The 24047-nt window shown below is 39.1% G+C and overlaps 1 protein-coding gene across 1 annotated transcript in view; it reads left to right on the top strand.

Moving 5' to 3' along the window:
* Positions 1-24047, top strand: part of LOC139447947 (serine/threonine-protein phosphatase 6 regulatory ankyrin repeat subunit A-like) — a 42417-nt gene that overhangs the window by 17286 nt on the left and 1084 nt on the right. The window contains exons 5-10 of the mRNA XM_071229450.1: positions 10963-11510; positions 17773-17907; positions 19543-19683; positions 20174-20330; positions 22241-22254; positions 23513-23743. Of these exons, the coding sequence (XP_071085551.1) occupies positions 10963-11510; positions 17773-17907; positions 19543-19683; positions 20174-20330; positions 22241-22254; positions 23513-23743 (1226 nt within the window). The remainder of the gene's footprint in view (positions 1-10962; positions 11511-17772; positions 17908-19542; positions 19684-20173; positions 20331-22240; positions 22255-23512; positions 23744-24047) is intronic.

Below are 24047 nucleotides of genomic sequence, written 5' to 3'. Positions count from 1 at the left end.
GAAATGTAAACCTCCTTTCAAATAGAAATCAGTCATCAATCCGGAATGAATAAAATACGAACTCAAAACCACCCTAAATCATAACAGAACCAATTATGCAAATGCGGAAATTTTTTCAGTCAAGTTTATTTGTTTATGAAAAAGTATTTCACAGTGTTCTTCCCTCAGTTTAGTACTGACATTACATCAGGAGTTTTAAACGTTAAATAGAACTTGATGATTAAATATTGACCACAGTTTTGTACTCGTAAATGTTGCTAAATGAAATATCTCTCACACTTATCTCCCCACTCTTAAGAAATGTATCACATCAACGCCAGGGAATGACCGTCTCCGAAACAGAGTGGGCGTAAAAGGCAAACTAACGATGAAAATTATATGAATGGATCACTGGAACCAGGCATTCGTGAAAAGCGTAAGCATGACTGCATTACCAGGAGCACCCGTAAGAAAGATTAGTGTTGTGTCAGGCGACGGCTGTATGTAGGTTACCGAGAGAAACAAGTAATCGATGGACCAGAAGTCCAGTGGCACGATATGGTATTTACCAAGTTTGAGGAGAAAATAATGTTTGTTTTTTAATTATGTTATATGTTATATGTTATATCTGCTGATGCAGTATTCGGAACACACATCGAGTTAAATTAAAAAGCTTGGAATTGGATTGATGAACAGAATTGGAAATTCAAAAGAAGCGAGAGAGCTAATGTCTCTAAATGTCAGATTAGTCCCTCCTTTTCTTGAAAATGTGACAGAAAATTACTATTGGAAAGGGTATTAAAGGCAGAGCTCAAGAAGTATTTTTCTGTACCAGTTACTCATAAGGGTAACAGTTACTCATAAGGATAGCGTCAGGTCAGGAAAGTTCAGTCACTTCTGTGCAGACAATATTGAGTCCTAGGATAATTCATCCACCTGTAAAGACTCAGGTAGCCCAGTTCGAAACAGTCTTCAGGTTTGTCGTCAGGGTTAAATATAGGTATTCTTAAAAGGCAGGCTATTTGATTGCTGGTTGTCATAATCTGAAGACCTCACCAAAGACCAAAAGTGATTTCATGTGCAAAAACATTCGGAAACTACTTCATATATTAATCTGTACATACACAATGAATACACACACGAATCATCACGAAGACTTTGATAAGATGAGATTATTTCTGCAACAATTGATGCAAGCACGGAACAGTTTCATAATATCTAACTGAGCTCATCATTGAATCCACCCCATTCAGAGGTATCCAGCCACTTTTATTATGTTTTGTCATTATACGTAGTTCCTTTTCTGGGTATGTTTTCATGTAAGGATGAGCTTGCATTCGTTGGTGAATATGACGTTCTATTTTTATTGTTACTACTACTACTACTACTACTACTGCTACTACTACTACTACTACATCATGATGGGATAAATATAAAGAGTGTGCGGATGATCCTGGCACAGTCAGGCTAGTTAGGCTAGACCCTTGTTCCCTCTACACACAGCACAGAGTAAGAATGAGACTTCTCCCGGGAATCACTGCCTTGTCGAACACAATAAGAACTTTTCGGAACATGTGAAGACTCCCCAGAAGGGCTAGCAAATCTGTTTCATTTCTGTACCGCCGAGCAGTATAGAAACATCAACAAAACCAACATTAACACTGGTGTCGATAAACTGTGATATTTAGAACAAGTTTAATAATCTCAAAATACCAAAATATTGTTGAAATGATGAATTCAAACATAATAGTCATATATCAACGCTGTGAAATTGTACATTTATCCTTTTTTGCATAATTAATGTAAAACGACTGACACATCATTTGAGAAACTAATACATTATCTTTAAATTATTAACTTATTCTGTAATATCTTGTTTTTTATTGAAGTTCAGGAAAGTGAAATTGAATGCAAAACCAAAACACTTTTGAGTAATGCATTATTTAATGATGTCAGCTGACGTATGTTTTTCCTCCTCTAAATATTGTGTCAAATTTTTTTTCAATTTTAATGAATAGTTGAAATAACTGAGACACCAGAACACAAAAACCCACAATTGTCGAAATCGTACAACTGACTCTGTTATTAGGAGCAATTACTTATGATTATGGAAATGGTTTTGTCGCTTTCATAATAATAACTTTAAATATCGGTAACATACTTGAAACATTACTTTACCAGAATGCTGCACCTAAAGTAAAATAACTCATAAATAAAACGTCAACGCCAGAGAACAACTAGTCTTGACCATCCGACGAAACAGATTCCACCGGATGCAAAAATACCTGAGTGGTTCACTGAAAATCAGTGATGACACCAGTTGTTCGTGAAAAGGGTAAGCCTGCCCTTCCCTACCTGTAGCCTCCACCAACATGTACACCATTGATGGAATGTTTCGTTTGTAGTTGGAGTAACACAGTTAGTAAACTTTGATATCAACTGCACCTCTGTCTTAATACGTGCCACATTACACAATTAATAATATTTTCTTTTCTAAAAAATATTTATGATTGATGTTATGTTCTACAAAGGCAATAATTGAACTTTAACTCTTATACCTCTAACAGCCAGGGGGTACGGGTGGCCCAGTCGTCTTGGGCACCGCGATTCGCTGTGCCAGAAACCTATGTTGTGGGTTCGAATACCGGTTTACGTTTCTAGGTTTGCCAGCACCATACCCGTGGTCGTGGGTTTCACCGAAGTGGTAAACGTCTGAGACCTGCATCACTTCGGGCTTTCCTCCCAAATTAAGCTGACACGCCGCGATATAACTGGAATACTGTAAAAAGCGGCGTTAAATCCAACTCACTTACTCACTACAGGATGTTTCTCTAGAAAAGTTTGTTGACAAAATGCTGAAATATACGTCATTATTTGTACAAGGTACGTAAATAATTCATTGGCTCAATACCGATATCGTCTACTGCATATGCATGTAACCAACCACAGTTTCCATGGATATCACCTAAATTCGCCTTTCATTCGTCACTGTGCGGCTTGTTAATCGTTGGGACAACGTTTGGTCAGTAATATTTTATTTAGAAATAAAGACTGACACATATATAAAAAAGGCGGGAAATACTCGTAAATAACTTCAAAGTTGCAAAGTTGAAAGAGATATTAGTTTCTACAAATAGATATATGATAACAACGAGCAAATATGGAACACATTTTAATCGGTAGTGAAGTAGAACAGGAGACGTTACGGCCGCAAACGATTTAGAAGGACGATATGTGAAGGATTGGAAATTTGGAAGTGGGCGTTTTTGTATCAGTAGTTCGTACCGCAACGTCCTGTCAAACATCTTTTCAATCAACAAGGCATACTACATATGAAACGCCCACAGGCGATTTGAGGGATTCTGTCCCTCTCCTCTAGCATCGCCTGCCCAAGTCCAGCCAACATGTTCGACGGCCTGTGACGTTGACGCACACCTCGCCCTATCATGTCCATGACATGTTCAGTAGGGGAAGGGCTCATTGCTGTCAATGGCATTCACTTGATAGTGAACTGCCGGAGGTGAGGACGGGCGTTGTCGTCCTGAAAGACAAAACGTCGATCAAACACCATAGAAACGGGACAACAAAGGGTGACAGTATGTTGTCACAATAGTACTGTCCAGTTTTTCCTGGTGTTGGATCCGCTCAGTCACAGTGATGCAACCCCACACCATAACCGATCAACTACCAAGTCTGCCATGAGGTCTCAGGTTGGCATTGGCTTGACGCTCATTTCGACGTCGTCAGACATGATCATGCCTATCAAGGAAGCGCAGATAACCGGGAAACAGACATATCTGAAAACATGACACGTGACCAGCGACGATTACCCCAGTTTCAACGATGACCCTAGTTGACATATGTTGGCAATATGACAATGTTTAAGCGGCAGAAAACACGTGGCCGTCGACGGTTGAGATGAGCTGCATGTACATGATTTCTAATCGTCTGACCCGCATCTTGTATACATGTCGTCTGATGGAAATTTGCACCAATTTGATTCGCAGTTTGAGCTCGATTTCTTAGAACATGGTTTTTGATCAATCGATCCTGTACTCTTGTCGTTAACCTGGGACGCCATGAACAGAGTCGATCGTCAACATTTTGAGTTTGTTGGTACCTGTTTCATAGTCTGCTGATCACAGACTATGAAGAATGGAACTTATTGGCCAATACGCTCTGTCTGTTGCCAGCTTCCAGCGTGCCAATCGCCCGTAGACGCTCCGCTCGTTAAAGACGCCGTATTCCATGTTCATACAGAAACTATGAATTATATCAAATTAAATCAAGTCAACAGGTTTATTCCAAACCTTGATATTAACATTCAGCATTCATAATCCTTTACTGTTTTAAGAGTATAAAATAGCATATGACATTTAATACTCTTTTGCCTATAAGTAACGTTTACACACGTGTATAACAGTCTGACATCATGCTGATATGGTTATGAAATTATAGGTGAGTGAGTTAGGTGTTGGATGACGGTTACAACATGCAAGGTTCCAGTAATATACTGAACAACAAAAGATCCTGTGACATTGAAAAATATTTAATGCGAAGTTTTTTTACCAAATCTGAAACGATTTCGGTTTGTGCTCGATTGGTGAGAGATCAGGGAAGCGAGCCGACCAGGGAATGACATTCACGTCGTTTTGTTGAAGATAATCCTGAACAAGTCGAGCAATATGTGGCGTTGTCATGTTGAAAGGTAATGCCTGGGCCATGACGACGCAAAAACGGTAGGACAGGGCCGATGATCTCGTAGTGGTAGCGCTGTCCATTGAGATTTCCCTCTACCGCTATCAAACGGGTCCTCTGTCTTGCTGCAATCCCACCCCATACCATAACGCTGCCGCTCCCGTGACACAATGCTTTACGTAACGTTCACCCCGACGCCGGTACACTCGAATCCGTCCATCGCTTTGGCTGAGGTGAAAACAAGACTCGTCAGTGAATAGAACTTGCCCCCACTGCATGGCCGTCCAGCGTAGACGCTGTCTGCACCACTCTAAACGTGCTTGACGGTGGTTTCCTGTCAAAATGGGACGTCTTCTAGCGACAATCCCTGCACATCTGAGGCGGCGACATACGGTTTGTGAAGATATTCGTCGAAGGCCAGGGATGCTTCTTGCAGTCGCTGTTGCTGGCTGGAATCGATTTCGTAGTTGTGTTGATTGTTTCCAGTTTTCTGGTCGATCATTAGTTACGCGTGGCCTCTGGATGGTCTCTGACTGCATTCGTCCATTGCCAACGTTGCCAAAAACACCAAATGGTGTTTCTGTTGACGTTAAATTGTCTTGCATCATCCCGTTGACCCTGTTTCAAGCATACCAATGGCTCTCAGACAGGCTGGCATTTCGTATTGTTGAATAATTATGTTGTTTTTCTGAGTGGTTGTTGTCAGCACGATGCTAAACAATGCATATGGAATCCCGTTAACGCACATGTTTTTATACCCATTTTTGGGTAGTGAAATGAATTGGGCTTGCATAAAGTCAACTTTTGCATGGAATGCATGCTTTTCTGTAGCAGTTGCGTTTTTGTGACTTGATTCCATACATGTACTACAATATTGAAAACCAAACTTTACTTGTTTGAAAAATACACTAAAATATTGGTGTCACAGGAACTTTTGTTGTTGAGTATACTTTTAAAAAAAATGAAAGGTAGACATGTGGAAGCTAGGCATTTCCATATTTGACGCATCAGAAACAAAAATTATGTCTCACGCAATTTCCTATTTTGAATTGTTCCATATGTTTCTTTGGGTTGTTTTCGACTTGAACAACTGATTCACCTTTGCGTGTGTTTGTGATGGATGAGATGCACACCTTTTTCCTAAAGCCTGGTATCACCTCTATTTTATAGAGTTTCATATACACATGCTCATGAATCTAACAATCGACTCTGCCTTTCCTAGAGATGATGAATGTGGAAAGGGTTTTGTTGCTTTTGTTTCGAACAATATATCATATATATGATACCGGGTGTTGAGGGAAGGCCTGAAGTTATGATGAATAAACCATGTTCCACTTCAATGAATCTCTTGATCGCAAGTACAAAAGATCAGGCAATTATGCACATAAAGTCGGCCAATCATGCCCCTGTTTAATTATGGGACTTAAAACAACGTTTAATTTTGGAATATTTTGTTCAAAACGCATCTTAGACAACAATAATGTATATCAGATCTCTTTCGGGTGTGATATAATGAGCCGTGCAAGTTGGAATACATCCAAGGTTTGATGTAGGAAGGAATGTCCTTGCTATCAACGTCATCTCTAGAAAACAGTTTCCATTAGCATTGACGTGTCACATATCAGCTGTACGGTTCGGCCTGGTCTATGGGAAATAGAAACCTTATTAAAACAGTATTTATGAACTGTGGCCTTAGTGTGATAGTTCAGTGATAGCTAAGTCGTAGTTCAGTGATAGCTCAGTGCTGCAGGCAACACATTAGTCTTTTCCTATAGCTGCTGATCATACAGCTACAGCGTATCTCAGTGGACAGGTACGGTTTGTATTTGAACTACAGCCATCCGTCATCAAGTCAACTGCTAATTTCAATAATGAAACTTATCATAATGGGGTTAATTTTAATGTGTTACTATTCATTTCAGGACAGTGATGGACATTCAGCTTATAGTAAGTGTGACACTTACGATTTTGTCGACACAAGGTAACTTTTGAATTTGTTTCTCCATTTATTCATATTTTAAGGTTTAATTAAATGAAAATAGTATGATTTGTAATATATAATGATGGCTTAATAACTTCGAATAGCACTATGTGTTTACAGTGAACAATGTTCTTTGTTGTAACACTGCGATAGACTATTGACTTGTGACTGGTATAGAGGTTATGTATAGGTTAATTGAGCCCCATGCCCGTTCACTTCAATCAGGATGCATGTGTGAGAGCCTTGTCTGTCTTGAGTGGGAAAACTGTCCACACGTCTGCTGCCATCTATCGTCTGTCAAATCACTGACGCATCACATTTCCAAACAACGTCATATTTTGTTCCCAACAAGAATCACCTATTGATGACTAAGTATCACAGCATATATCTGCTTGTTGGTCTTCGTGTGTCTTGTTTACTATCGCGTGGGGATTTCGAGTTAGAATAGGTCCCGAGACAACTATGCTGGTCGTAAGAAACTACGAAATGGATTTATGGTCAGGCTCGGCGACTCGGTATGTGTCCTCATACCGCGACAGCGTCAATGCTCACAATATCGATCACTGGGTTGTGAAATCCAGTTGCTGTTTTGCTGATTGCGGAGTCAAATCAAAATAATCAAATACATAATATTGCTTATCGAATAATAAACAATTTCCTATTCCTATGCGATGGCACTAAGCCCTGTTCCCCTGTCAACTATATAGCCCCTATATCCCCTTTCTATCCAGCGTATCAAATATGTTGTCATCTGCTGCTGATCACCATTACGACGGAGGACTTACCGTTTTGCTGCAACAATAAAACACACAACAAATGCTATTGCTTTTATGAACGTATACTATACTGCACATGATTTGGAATACATAATGCGAGTTATTTCTATCCTCAACATTACTAAAAACAATGAAACATGAAACGCTATTTTTGTTCAAACATTAAAAGTATGTTCAATTATATAAATTGTCATTTTAATAATAATCCTATTAAATTTTACAGCGGAAAATTGTTCGGAGAAGCAACAGTGTTCCAACTGTTCAAGTATAACAAAACAGTGTATCACAGATTGCTTTCCCGGGTATTTCGATCTCAAGTGCAAGTCGCCTTGCAGCAAGAGATGCAAAAACAGTGAATGTACTCAAGCAGGAACAGGCATTCCAAAGTGCTCTGACGGTTGCATACCTGGTTTCTATGGCACTCAGTGCAATATTCCGTGCATACGTCCGAGGGGAAACTGTACCAAATGTCCTCAAGGATGTGATGGAACATTCTGCCATCTTACGTCATCTTGTGTTTCTAGATGCCATGACTCATACTATGGGTCCGACTGCAAGACTTGTTCACACAGATGTCGACATTGCAGCAGGATAACAGGCAGATGCGATGTGTGTCATGATCCATATTCCGGGCAGGACTGTCAATTTTCATGTGAACATTGTTCAACAACAAACTGTGTACAAGCATGCGCACCGGGATTGTATGGACGTACATGCTCCAAAATATGTAGTGAAAACTGTGTCTCTTACCCCGCCGCTAATACCAATCACACTGTGACAAGTAACAGTTCTACCTCCTGCACATCTGAATGTCAAAGATATAGCGGAGAGTGTATCCATGGTCGTGGAGATGGTTAGTCTATTTCAAAATAATTAAGATATATTAAACTGAAATTCATATATATATTTCAAAACATATTGACAATCATCATGTTCGTAGACTTATAAATCGTGCCACAGGTGTATGTGCATGCGTGTGTGAGTGCGTGCGTGCGTGCGTGTAGGCAGGTAGGTAGGTAGGTAGGTAGGTAGGTATGCGTCCGTGCGTGCCAGCGTGTGTGTATGTATATATGTATGTATGAGAATGTCAAAGATCCTATATATATGATTCATTATTATTGTGTATTCATTTCTATACTCTAAAGGCTCAAATTATGCAGACAAAGAATCCATAATCCATACATGTGTTGATAACGGTCGGGCCGCATTTAAGCAGCGAAACGTGTCAAAGCAACATATGCTCAACCCAAACGGAGACAGCATAAACAAACAGATAATATGTAGATACATTTTATAGAGTGCTAAACTTTATCAATTCTTCATATGCTACATTCAGTTGTCTCAATGACTTACCACTCAAACACGTGGCTAGTGGTTTTCCACACATCTGAAGCCTTATGTAGGTGTGCTGAATCCACTTCTTACAACTTTTAATTGTTCTAAACTAGTTTTACTTATAAACTGTGATATGCTAGTTGTTCTACTGTCCGTCGATGAAAGGTGTTTTATTCTAATGTCAGTATTTTAAATGTTCTCGTCACGATATGGCGGAAATATTGCCGATGTGACGTAAAGCTTTAACTCACTCACTCACTCACTTCTTACAAACATGGACGCGTCTCTACCTCGACAGCTAACAGTTCCTCGTCAGTGATCGAATTAGGCATTTATTTCGGTACAACTAAGTGAATAGTAAATTAACGCTATTGCACGTGCTGTCTGTCTCTGTCTGGAACTGACGTCACGAGTAGGGGATCCCCCGGCGATTTGGGGCAGCAAGCAGCAAAACTCACTTCTACTTCAAAACATGTTGCTGCTGGCGCGCTGGGTCGGAGTGGCACACATATGATAGATTAACTGAAGTGATTTGAAGAAGCATCGCTGAGCCCTTTCATTGTTGTGTGAGCCTCACCGGAAGTATGACTAAATCAAGACCATATTTATTTACTTATGATGAATAAATTATGTAATTGTCTTTGCGTTGTCGTTTAACAACACGGGGGACATATTTCTCTGAAAACAACAGTAGGGAGTATAGGTCATGTCTGTACTGGGATGTCCACCATAGTATCAGTTCCAACTCCTGCACATCTGAATGTCAAAGATGGTCGTGTAGATGGTTAGACCGATTCAACATGAATAAGACATATTAAAAAACCCAATGTGCCTTAACTCATATAGTCAAGAATCACGCACCAAATAAAATAATTATTTTCAATGTTATAACTTGTTATACGTAGTTTGTAACTATGGCACCTCATTATGTGCTTACTTGGGATGCATAATGGTCTGGTTTTACAGGTCAAAGTATTTCACTGTTTCTATAATATCAAATATTTCAATCATATTATAAAGCATCATGTCCGTTACAGTAAATAAGGGATTATTATACAAGCATGATTTTACGAAACGGGTTTTAAAATTATGGTATTTCTCGAGCGACAGTGAGAGTGAGACATGAATTCCTACAGGAGTTTCTTAAAATCAGTACGACACAAATGCGATTGCACTCCTTATGAGCTAACCTTGCACTGATCACTCCCGCCCCCTTTGGAAACCACAATTATGGAATGATATCGCGATCCTCGTCTATGATGTCGTTTCTAATGTGACGTCATTCCGATCTATTCGAATGAAGTCAGCTATGCCGCTGGATGACAAGAACAATATACGGGTGTGAAATGATATTAAAAACTATTATTGCTAATATTGCTCAAAATATCATGTAGTTAACATTAATTCACTGACTTCACTGACTTTTTCGCAAATCACTAAACATTCCAATTAGTTCGTGCCTTTTGACTCGATGACCGCTATCTGTTACGATTAAAAAACAATCGATTTCAGGCCATTAACGGTTTGGCACACATATAATTAGACAGTGTTTCACATCCGGCTTTTACGGCGATGTCATTATTCATATTTTTCAGAGACCAAAGGAAGCACCTTGTATGTTCTGGGAATAGGACTGTCGACCGCATGTATACTTCTTGTTGCTTGCCTCGTGTTTCTTTTCCGCCGGTGCCGCAAAACTTCCTCTGCAGAAAGGTCGGTATTTGAATTGTGTATTTTCAAATTCATTGTTAAGTTTACTAACCACTTTCTTGTCATTGGACTACTTAGTAGCAATAGTTTATATATTAATCCATGAATATAATATGTTTTGTACACCAGTTAACTATGACCTTTGTAATCTCTGAAGGCGACTGTCAAGGCACCTCAGACAATATTCATTTGTTATCAGTATGGTCAATACTGTACTGGATCTATTAGGTCTACTTATACATAAATGTCTGCACACTTTATGTTTTTTTATATATTCATATACGCATTATTATATTTAAATTATACATTGAATAATGTTTTATGTTGTAAAGTGAGAACTATTAGTGCATCAAAGGCAAAAATTTGAAACAGAAATAACAGAAGTAACTCGACAGGCCAAAAATAATAAAGGCCATAATGGTGTACTTGTAGCAGTAGACAGTAGTAAAAGATACATATTGTAAATTATGTGTACATTTTCAGGGACAACCTAAGTAATGAGTCGACACATACAGAAAGACTCAGGCAAGTGGAAACAGAATACTACACATTACATCGGTACTGGGTTATAGAAGATTACGATGAAGTATCTCAGCTGCCAGATCAGCAACAAGGACCCGCTGAGGAAGACAGCGATAGTGACCCGGCACTTCCTGTTTTGGCTGATTTCTTCCCTGGGGCACTGGACACTGAAGACAACAGTAGTGATCCTGCACTTTCTGTTTCGGCGGATTATGTTCCGGGGCCACCGGCCACCAAAGACAGCAACGGTGATCCTGCACTTCCTGTTTTGGCGGATTATGTTCTGGTGACACCGGCCACCAAAGACAGCAACGATGATCCTGCACTTCCTTGTTTGGCTGACTACTTAACTGGGACACTGGACACTGCAAACAACATCAGTGATCCTGCACTTCCTGTTTTAGTTGACTACTTACCTGGGACACCGGATACTGAAGACAACAACAGTGATCCTGCACTTCCTTGTTTGGCTGAATACTTTCTTGGGGCACCTGGATCTGACAACAGTGGTGATACATCATATAGTTCAGCGAGTGGTTCCCAGACATATACTCACTTAATGAGGGACGTTATTGTTGACGATCCGAGTACCGTTGTCACATATATATCACCAACTGAAGACAACGCCTAGGAGTAGCAATGAATGTTTACTTATTCACCTACCAACACACTACTTTGAAAGTACATCATTATGTGATCTTGGTATTAAAGGCGGTGCTTGCTGGTCACTTAGGATCTAGTTTGTTTTGTAAAACTTTACAACGTTACGTTTACCCTGTTGGCAAGTAAATCAGCTTGTAAACCAAAGATTTCAAATGGTAAATATTCGTTATTTGTTACCATGCAACTGGACCTTATATAAAACGTCCATCTGTGATGTGGTGAAGGGTGACGTCCGTGTATTCCATGACGATGCTTTCTTAAAATGACTCATTCATAGGTTTCTGCAACGACTATCAATCCCTTTTCTTGTGCTATGTGTTATTGTGTCGTGCATCTTTCACGGATATCACTGACAATAAAAATTTACATTTAATGTATGTTTAAGTTGAATTTTGTATGCTTTTCTACTGAACATACTTCCAATAAATGTAGAAATACGATAAAGAAATTAACATGGTCATTTTCATTGAATAGTGAAGGAATGGTTTCACTTAATGTACACTTCATTCAATAATGCCGCCTGAAGAAATTTTCGATATGAGCACCTGTGAACTATAAATATCGTGCAGTATATTTCCTTCAGTAGACCTGGTGATCAATTAGCGTATAATTTTAACTATTATATGAAAGTTGTTTTTTTTTTAAAATGATGCAAAGAGGGTTTGTGTGTTCGTGTCACAAATAGGCTGGTTAGGCTCATCATCAACTCAGGGCCCTTGTCCCCACTACACCAGACAGCGATATGGACAGCGCTAACAAGTCAATCCCACCACGAACTTTTCGGAGAATGTTAAGAACTCACCAACACTGCAGCCTTCTGCATTACCCAGATTGTCAGAAGGGCTGTATTCCTGGCAGCAAACCTGGGTACTCTTCCAATGTCAGTCAACAGATTTGGAGGTACCAAACGTAAGTCCTGGGAGTCGGACAACTTGGTACTTTGGATGCAGGCATGACATTTCGAAAGGGATGTCCGCATATTTGTTTTTCCTGATCCTTGTCAATCACATTAGTATCAAAAGGGACAGAACATTCAATAATATCAATTTATCAAGAAAGGACAAGGTCAGGTTCTTGGCATGGAGTTGTCTGAGGCTGTATGAGGGCATCTTCCAAAGAATCTTGTATGTTGTCAGGTAGCTACTTGTTAAAGCGTTCGCTCGTCACGCCGAAGACCTGGGTTCGATTCCCGACATGGGTACAATGTGTGAAGCCCATTTCTGGTGTCCCTGCCGTGATATTGCTGGAATGTTGCTAAATGCGGCGTTAAACCATACTCACACCATACTCACACACTCACTCACTCACTCACTCACTCAACCCATGGTTGCCGTAAAAGGTGACTATGCTTGTCGTAAAAGGCGACTAACGGGATCGGGTGGTCAGACTCGCTGACTTTGTTGATGCATGTCATCGATCCCAATTGCGCGGATTGATGCTCATGATATTAATCACTGGATTGTCTGGTCCCGGCTTGATTATTTACATCCCGCCGTCATGTAGCTGGAATATTCCTGAGTGCGGCGTTAAACAACATACCTACCCAAAACCACACGTAAATTAAAACTTTAACATATTTTCAGGCTGATTTGCTTGGTTGATTGCATGTCATTGTGCCCTGACGTCATGGCGCGTTTCTCCACATATCAATCTATGGTAAGGATGTACATGTATACTAGTATATGACTTTCACGAGCACGCACGTGAATGAGGGAATGACTAGACGTCGTGCTAATTAGTCAATGAACAACGAGCTGTGATTTATGAGATGATGACACACATACATGTACGCATAAGCGTATTGTTACATAGCTATATATTTTACATTTTGTTATATGGCAGTGTATTTTATTGCTTAACAATAATTGTTTCATTGTTTCTGTTGAAATTCGGTAGACGTTTGTTGCATTTTGTTTGGGCAGTGATCAGTTGTCAGGAAGATGATTGTGTTGTGTGTAAACTTCCGGTTCGTATACCGCTCGACGGCGATTGTATGTTATAGAAACATATGGACAGTTGTGTAATATTCTAGTGTAGCTAGACTGGTGAGGGCACGGTATAGAAAAGACTTACGGTAGCTTGTTAGGCTGTATATATAGTGTGACTTCGTATCTCTCACACATTTCGTCTCTCACGCTTATCACCGCTACGGAACCATCTTTCATGTGACGGTCGCTCATCATTCCTGATTCCTCATGGCTCATCAGCCCATTTCGGAAGCATGACCACCGTCAGTCGCTGGGTGAACATAAATCATTATCACTGACTTTTACTATCCCCAATGTATTTTGTAGTTTGTAGTTTTGCCACCATATTGTTTATAGCCATTGAATCTTCTACAACCACTCTACTGTTTACTGACGTTGTAATTTCTGTACAGTAAATAGTATTGATTTGTAAGCCTACTTAATTTTGGAATACATTTGTTACATCAACCAAACACATAAATATTGTGTTAACGTTTTGTATGAGAGTATGTAAGTGTTATAGTATACGCCGATCACTCCGTCAATCGCAGGGCTGTTTACATTACATTTGCAGCAAGGCATTCATTTGTATTTAGTCAGCACAAAGCCAAACGTAAGACGACAGAATGAAAGAAGGGTCACAAATCATGCGACGGCTACAAATGCAGTCATGCAGGACAGTTAACACTTAACAGGATAGGACACACTACCAGCGTGAACATCAAAGGAGTGACTGTGTGAATTGTGACATTTTCGAGTGAAACTTTGGTAAGCAACTTAACAAGATATGTTTCTTTTAATAGACAGTTTTGTTACAGGCAGTATGTTGTGTAATCTCAGATGGGTTGAACCTGGACATGCATTGGTTGACGTATGTCATCCTCCATGATGGTTGTGGTATGATGTAGGGCTTTAAACGTTCACACAATACTATTCCGATTAAATTACGCTGTACAGATATTGTGTTGACCCCACTGTTTGTGTAATCCACTGCGTTAGACATTGCGATAATGTTGCTATCCGAATGTTTACTCTGTCCTTGACTTCGTGATTTGGACTGCCAGTATGAAGGCATTGTTTTCACCTTATGTAGATTTTAGATTTCAGTTGAACGTGGGATTCGCGGGGTAAGTGCCATTGCTGTTTGTGGTGAAGGTTGGGGTAGAGAAGGAAGACACTACCATTAGAATCTCTAGTGTTCAGTAAGGTGTCGACTTATATACGACCTGAAACTGTAGACACAATCTAAACCAGTTAGACCACATTCGTGGTCTAATATAGGCTTGGAGTCGGTAACAGTGTCTAAGTAGGGTTTCAATGTTAAACTGGTTTCTCAGAGGGCTGGCGCCTGCCATAAAACCGACATTAATCCAGAACAGAACAAGCAGCCAAACACAACTAGACACATAGGCATACACACACAGACACACGCACATGCACGTCCCTATATCTATCCCTATATTGAACACGACGCTAAACCCCATGTCACCTCACCTCATGTCACGTTAGACAGTCTCTGTTTTAGTACTGACGCTGGTGGGGGGAAACACCTTTGAGGTAGGATACGCAAATATCAATGGTGTCAATGCTATTTGGTAAACATGAACATTTTCATGATAATATGAAACGTCAATACCACAGAACAACCAGTCCAGGTTACACGCAGAAACAGATTCCAGGCAAACAACGGTGAAAATTATATGAATGGATCACTGAAAATTAGTGTTGACACCAGGTTTTCGCGAAAAGGGTAGGCATGTCCTGCCCTACCGGTTACATCTGTCACTCAATCAATTTGTATTGGTTTCGTGTGGCTACACAGCAGTTCTGGACCAGAAATCTACAAACTAAAAACAAATGTTAACGTTGAATCCATTCCAGTGTGTACAAATACTCTGTTTTAAGTAAAGATAAATCTATACGAAATATGTTCGTTTTTCGAAACAGTGGAGAGCGGTTCTAATGTCTCGACCCATATATTTCTTTTGTCGTTAAATCAGCATAGTTGATAAATCGTACTGAAATTATCATGACACTCGTGGACTTCAGTCAACCAGCAGAAACATCGACCCAGTTCAAGTAACTATAGTATGTTAACCATATGTATGTTAAACAGAATAACTGGTTCTATTATCAATTGGCCGTGAACGGCATGTGAACATTACATTAATGGATCATTAATCAGTGATGACATCAGTTTTTTTTGTATGTTGCAGGTTGCAAGAAAAACGTTAGTGTTTGTTTCCTGACGCAGTACAGTGTACTCCCAAAATCAGATTTGTACAATGGACTTCTTATGGCTGGGACATTGATTAATTATTCATGTGTATTAACGAAGTTAAGTTTCTATACGCTTTACACTTCTAGTATGTTTTGTTTGTTTGTTGTATTAAGCTGTAATACTCCTGAAAAGGTTCGGGAAAAACATGACAAAAGTATAAAAATATGCTTACGACTTTGCTTACGAAATATCACGCTTGTAACCACCAAGTTGTCCGACTCCCTATTGTTCTCGGTGCCTTAGGTTTGATACTTCTGTCGGCTGATCTTGGAATGGTACCCGGGTTTGATGCAAGTAATACCGCCCTACTGACAATCTGGGTAATGCAGAATGTTGTAGTGTTGGGGAGTCTTCACATTCCCCGAAAAATATTTGGTGGGTTCGACTGGGCAGCGCTCCTTAGAGAAGTCCCATTCGCTGTCTCGGCTTAGTGTAGAGGGCCCTGAGCGAATGATGAGCCTAACCACACTGGTTGTGCCAGGATCACCAAAACCATCTTATGGGCCTTTTTTTTATTTTAATCTGTAAATAAAATAATAATTAATAATATCGTCACAACCATCAAAGACAGTTTCGAATAACTTTTACAAGTTGTTTATTTGTAGGGGATCAGCGAAAGGAAATCTCATTACTTGGACATGTGGCTGTTTGGAATTGTGCTTGCATACAGTAAGTACCTTTGTAATGTCGTGCTCTCACTGACACGCGGAATACACGTTATCGTTCATGTCACCCTATTTGCAATAGACACGATGACCAATGGTCGAATGACACGTTTGGTCGAATGTTCTAAAATCAGTATCTTTGTTGTCAAGATGGGTTACGGATTCAACATGTATGACACCACCTGTTTCAGCACGGCTTCAACCCAGAAACTCACTTGCCTCGAATAATATCATTTCTGGACAATTAAGTCCACAATACGGGTTGGGATTTGGCCTGAATAAGGAAGGACAGAGATGAGTGTGTTGGTAAATTATATATTTCCAGCAACAACAATGCCTTTATAAGTACAAGTAATTGCATGTCCTGTGATACATAAATTAGCATTACATAATATAGCTTGTTTCATATTACACCGTGTATATAGTTTATCAAACAATGATAATACAATCAAATAAAATAAACAAATGGACATTTTCTATTTTACAGTAAAATATTCTTTCCACATGCTCATCCATATCATCATTGTTGTCTTCCCAAGTTCTGACTGGACTGAACCAGTCCTGTTCCTGACCAATGAGAAAAAAGGGTTTCTGCACCAATTCTGGAATGTGCTGTTGTCATTGTGTAGTACAAACTGGATTGAAAGTCTTTATTTCAATAAAAGCGAACCGAAACCCATGTACTTTCTTTATATGAAACGTTTTGCTAATTTAACTAATATAACTTTGACATGGATGCTAATTGCAAATGAACGTATTCCATGGGAGAGTAAATCTGATTGATCAAAAGATCACTACCAAACTATATATTCAAACCTTGTAAAAAGCATGCTCGTTGTGTTCATGAGATGCACTTCACTGTCAGAAACAGTCGTCAAAGTTGTGTTTATGTGATCTGTTAAACGTTTAACATTAGCAAGTAATCTGAAATAACTATGGATGTATGTACCTAAAACAAAAAATACAGCAAAACAAATGTTTGACTCCTCCAAAGATAGACAATGATGTACCTCCTTGTTGATGCTCATTGCGTAGATCTAGTGTGCATAATTATTGAGTCATGCAGCTAATAAGAGCAAACAGTATTTTCTCGAACGAATTATATTTCCATGAGCTAATTAATGACACTAGTTTAATACGTATTTCTAACTGTAGGCAGAACCAGTTTGAAAATGTGACTGTTAATGAATTTCAGGTTTCACTGTATATGGTGAAGAGGAATGTGGATCAGGAAAATATGGCGCTGACTGCAACCTGCATTGTCCTGAAAATTGTAATCTTGCAAAAGACCCACCGCACTGTGATAAAGACGGAAAATGCTATGAAGGATGTAATGCGGGTTTCTATGGAGATCTGTGTAAACAAGACTGTAGCAAGACCTGCAAACGACACATCTGTAATCAGCACAATGGACACTGCACTTGGGGCTGTATTGGAAATCAGATCGGAGACTTTTGTGAGGTTTACCCAGGTATAACGTTGCCACATTAAAGTTAAAACGATCAGATAAAGGTTAAATATTTTGACCGATGTCGAAAGTGTCTATTTTAACCATCTCATGTTATATTGTATTGAAATGTTTATGTTTTATGTTTTCACAGTTTTGACAACTCCTGGTCCAGCAGGTAATAATATGTGTGCGTGCGTGCATGCGTTCACGTGTGCGTGCGTGCGTGCGTACGTGCGTGTGTGTGCATGTTCTGATCCGTGCTAATGCTAGTTTTATACTTGTAACCCAATGAGCTACAATGGTCCAGTTCTAGCATGGATACACCACTCAGACACCGTGGACTAACTCCAAGCCGACATGTGCTAGACTTATACCCTTAATGATGATCGCTAGTCCAGGATACAACAAGTATCAAATTAGGGAAACAACAAGTACTATGTGTCAACGTCTTTTCGAACGATACGGCCGGAGATCGAACCCGAGAACTTTTATAACAAATGGGATATATATTTATATTTGGGATACAACTTTCTTAGTAAAGTACAAATTCGGGCGATCTAACCCTCTCAGCCACCGCGGCTTCCACACAAATGGAAGTCTGTGAAGTGATAGTCTAGATAACGTACTTTGTGTACCCATCTGACAAAAGACCTTTTGTTTTGAGGGCAGAGGCTCTATCAACGTGACCACGGAGTCGGTAACGCGTTCATCTAAAAACTGCATCGTGAACAATTAAATTTTATCAAATCGGGAGACGGCTAACCTTCGTAGTATCTATGCATGATGGTTCAACATGTGATTATTTCTTTATGTTTGAGTGAATGAGTTTGTCTTGTCGCAGATCCATGTCAGATCACTTTCGCAAAAATCTGTTAACTCAACATCTTCATGCACGCGCGACGAATAACTACGATGTTCCTCAAAATTACTTAAAATGAACATGCTGCGTTTGGTGGAATGGTCCCAAATCATTTTCTTTGTGGTCAAGATGCAAAAGATTATTGATTGAGTATGTAAACAACCACTTATTTCAACATGAATGCAGTCCAGATACTCACAGGCCTCGGATAATAGAAAAGTATAATGTACTGCTTGTTGTGATGACACTCTGAAACGAATGCCAGTTAGACCTCCGGGTACTACAACTTAATGATGTTTTCCACTTCAACTTATGTTCATGGTGTTCAGTATACGACCTGCATTGCTTCATGTATATGTGTAATGAATGAATGAAGGGAAAGTAGTTTCATTCGTGACTCAAATGGAACAGTTAATTGAAGCTCACATAATATCCTAAATTAAACACAATACTTCGATGTGAAGGCAGTGGTGTCACACTTTGGTGAATCTGATAGTGGAGGTCTACTGTTCATAATAATTCAGGCATGGCCACTCTGCATTTTCTGGAACAAATTATAGCAAAACAACCAACGCCCGTTAATTGCATACTTCTAACCGTAGATTAAACTATTTAGTGAGAGAACACAATTAGAAAATGCACATTGTATATTCCAGGTGTTACTGTACCTGTTGAAGAGGATTGTGAGCCAGGAAAATATGGCGATGGCTGCAAGCTGAATTGTTCTGACAACTGTGGGATTCTTCCAAATACATCATTGCATTGTAACAAGGATAATGGAAGCTGCTCTGAAGGATGTAGGGAAGGTTTCTATGGAGATATGTGTAATGAAACCTGCAGCATGAATTGCAAACCACAAATCTGTTATCAGCACAAAGGACATTGCAGTGTGGGCTGTATAGAAAATCACATCGGAGAATTTTGTGAGATTACCCAAGGTATAACGATTCCACATTAAAGTCAGAAAGATGTGTGAAAAAATGACGAGCGAAAGGGTGACGTGTTATATATGTTGACATACAATTAAATATATCAAAGTATTTATTTCATTCACACCATCTCTTATTATGTTGCATTGAAATGCATTTCGACAGATCCTTCAGGTAATCACAATTAGTTAAACAGTAAAACATTAACCATGATCTGCGTATCATGTATAAAATATCAAAATATAATATGGCATGTTACGGTCATATTAGTAACTGGTTAACTGTTCTGCTATATATCACAACCCCTAGATTTTCTGCATGTACACGTTCTCTTATCTATGTGTTTATCATTATGCAGATACAACCTATGGCAGTTCTAAGGTCGTAACCACGAGAGTGGCACCAACAAACAGATCAAGTTTAGACAGTGTTCATGCTCAAATCATCATTCCAGTTGTCACCACTGTACTTGTTGTCCTTGTGGGCATTGTCTGCGCAGTGATTTTTGTAAGAAGGTAAGCTCTACCATCAAAATGTGGTCTCATGGAGACATTCTCTGTAAGGCATTCTCGTGTCACAATACAAAAAGAGTTCGATATCCTTTTCTCCTGAATCATGTAACTTACAATAACAAGTTAGTTGTGTCCTGCCTATCGTGAGTGAAGTGTGCAAGGTAATCTTGGTAGGTGCTTCCTTTGATCGTTGACCAAGAGGAGTTTATGATAATTACAAGTGTTATAACACTCCCACGTGCTCTATATAAATTCGTACATCGGATCAGATAAATAAAATGTCAAACCTGGGCTATAGTGTTGTATAATATGTTTTATATCAGGACGATATTGCATTTGCTTGCCATGCTTTTGTGATTTCTTCAGCCTATTTGAAACTTCACTTCACAGGCTAATTCCTCTATAGCTTCACTCATACATAAATAACTTTTGAGAGTCTTTTAAGCATTTGCAAAACATATTACTTATATATTTCAATGTGTTTCTAGAAGAGTGTTAATTATTAATACATTTATGTGTGCTGAAAGGAATGTTCAAATTTTAACCTACAGGGATACACAGCGACATTGTATGCTCAACTAAACGTTTTCGAATAAGTACAGGTAAAATGTTGCAGTTAAAATCGGAACTTTAACTGATTAAATATACCTGAAAAGAACGGCTTTTAACGAACGACACATGGGCACGTGTTATCAATGGCAACGATCATCCCATCTACTGTGGAATCAGTGAGGTCTAATGCTGGCTTTTACTTAAGAAATCAATCTTAGATCTTGCTATCGCTGCTGTCAGAATGCGGGTCAAGTCAGTACGACCTTTCATCCGACCAATCAAAACGTCGCTTGCCAGATCATGAAAGTTACAGTGGGAATGTGTTTTCTTATCATGCAACCTCGAAAACGTTTACAGGGGGTATTTCGACGTCAATATTATCGTCTATCTCTGACTTCCGTGGGATAAACATTTGAACGGAGGAGGCGTTGCACAGTACGTAGGAAGCACTGCCAACACAATCTCAACCATTTATTAGACATTCCGAAATGTTTGTTCAATTTTCAAAATTTTAATCGAGAACTGTGTCAAAATATTTTTCAAGCGTAGTATGAAATGGAAATTGTAAGGGTGAAACGACTGCCAGTAAAGCTCGTGAAAGCTGCTTTCGAATTGGCTGATGTCGACTTCTTGTTAGTCATTTCAGTAGTCGTCAAATTTAGTGAAAGGTCGTTCTGACGTGACCCCCTAATGGAATGTCCTCGGATCTTTGTTTAGCGGCAGCAAGAACTTAGATCTGATTTTAATGATATTGCTTAAGAAATACGATCACGGGTCCTATTTTTTTAATGTGAGAATTGAACCTTATGTACATCTTCTTAAGACTTTTGAACAAAATATACAAGCTTCAACATAAATATTTGCCCATATTTTATAATGATGATTCCCTGAATAGAATCCGATCTCGGCAAAGTCGGAGATTTCCAATTTATTAACAGCCTGGTTACGTTTGATATTTCCGGCATATCCTCACTTCGACCGTACCATTTTGTTCGAATACTGATTGTCATATCTCTGCGTAGCCGAGCTAGATCTATGGGGAACAACTCACAAGACACGCACCTCATAAACATGTTTTTCAATATATGACGTCATCAAGTTGTGAGCACATATTCCCCATACTCCAGAAATGACGTCATGATAGAACAATGTTTTATCGTGAAATAAACCACTCTTCGTTCTTCATTGTTCTTTGAGATTTATCACGTTGCCTCTTATGAAAGATAAGATATGCCTTGATTAGATTCATTTAGATGTCCTAATGTCACTTTAAACCTAAATAGAATCAATCAAGGTGTCACTAACCTTGTGAAACTATCCCACAAAGATCACTGATTGAACTTACATTTTTGTCTTTACAGATGCAGAAAAAAGGGTAAGTTCCGGGCTGTAGATATCCATGGAAAGTGTTGTTTTTTCAGAACTCATGTTTCATATTTAGTTCTCAGTTATCCATCAATACTCCGTAGGCTATACATCAAACACTGGAGCGAGCCATCAATTATTTAGGATATAAACTGGACCACGTAGACACCGAATGTTGTCAAAATAATTCCAATTTTCAAGATGTTGTTGCTTTTGTTCTAAGGTAGTTTAGAACAAATGTATTACAGTGTAATCGAATAATCCATAACGACAGTAATTCTTTACTTTTCAGGGGTACCAGACCCACAAGGACAAGAATTACTACCAAGTACGATAAATAACACGAAGCAGGTCTATTTGTCTGCTTGTGGTCAATTTGTCCCTGAGATATGAGAATAACTTGGTTGCATTTAACTTAAAACTGTTTGGGGCAGGAAAGTAAATGTGGCATGTGGTTTAGAATACAATACCACGAAATCGACGAACACGAAGAAAACTTCTAAAAAGATTGATTAACAAACATCATAAAGAAATTTTCAGTAAAGTGTTAGGACAATTTTCTTTAGAGCCCATCTCCATGCAGAATTCCTTATTTGGCACTAATCATTTGCGAAACTTGTCCTATTTTGGTAATCGATCCAGACTTTAATTTTCAGCAAGAACGCACAACGCAATTGTTTTGAAGACCTGTTTTGTCACTGAATGTACCCTTTGTGGTGTTAGTTATGTAGAAGAGACACAATACAGACTAACAGTAATCAGTTTTTCAGAATACATCCTGAAAAGTAACAGATCATCAAGCAAACTGCAAGCGTTAATATCAAGATGAAGTTGGTATTATGTTTGATGATTCTGGGGTTGGTCGTTGACAAGGTTAGGGACAGGTGGATAAAAGTAAAATCTAAAATTCCCTAATGAGATAATTTTGTTTTTATGTTCAGGAGTACAAAATCGTGAAAGGCAAACACAACTGACAAGTAAGTTACCAATGTTTTATTATATCAATTTCTGTTCTGATCTAACTGTTAAAAGTGTAAACATGACACTTTGAATATGACTAATAGCATCCGCACATTCAAGAAAAAAGTATCCGAATTAAATGAAAAAAGAACGTTGAGATAGTAATGATATGTCTTTGGTAAATTGTAAAAGGAACAGTGATCTTGTGTGTTAGAACTTATGCATCAAATTAAGCTAGGAATATGTTCCTGTTTTTATGTCTATTGTAATTAGATATTTTGGTGTGTATATAACTGTCTTTGTTTCAGGTAATTCCGACGGCAAACAAGGAGAAAGAGAAGACACAAATCTACATATCGCCTGCAAACGTGGAAACGTTGAGGAAGTTGAACATGTCTTATCCAGTGGTCTTACAGACATGAACAGTAGGGGACTGGGTGGCTGGACGCCACTGATGGCGGCAGCAAGATATGGACAAAGGGACGTGTTTGACTTTCTAGTGAGCAAAGGATGTGATGGGGTGATGGTTGACGACTCTGGTAACAACATCCTCCACTTGGCTTGTTTTGGCGGAGACCTAATGTTAGTGAAGTCGATTCTGTCAAAGAAAATTGTAGATATAAACAGTAGGGGTCATTGTATGAGGACACCAATAATGGCTGCAGCACGTAAGGGACATAAACATGTTTTGAAGACGCTTTTGAGTAGGGGATGTGATGCATCACTAAACGATGACGATGGTAACAACATACTTCATTATGCATGCATTGGGGGACACACTGGCGTAGTGGTGTATATCCTGAACAAGAATATTGTAGACATTAACAGTAAAGGAAAACATGG

This window comes from Haliotis cracherodii, unplaced genomic scaffold (assembly GCF_022045235.1).
Source record: "Haliotis cracherodii isolate W230 unplaced genomic scaffold, xgHalCrac1.p SCAF_7, whole genome shotgun sequence".
In the NCBI taxonomy this organism is placed as follows: Eukaryota; Metazoa; Mollusca; class Gastropoda; order Lepetellida; family Haliotidae; genus Haliotis; species Haliotis cracherodii.
The sequence above is the reverse complement of the archived record's forward strand: the minus strand, read 5'-3'. Positions and strand labels throughout refer to the sequence as shown.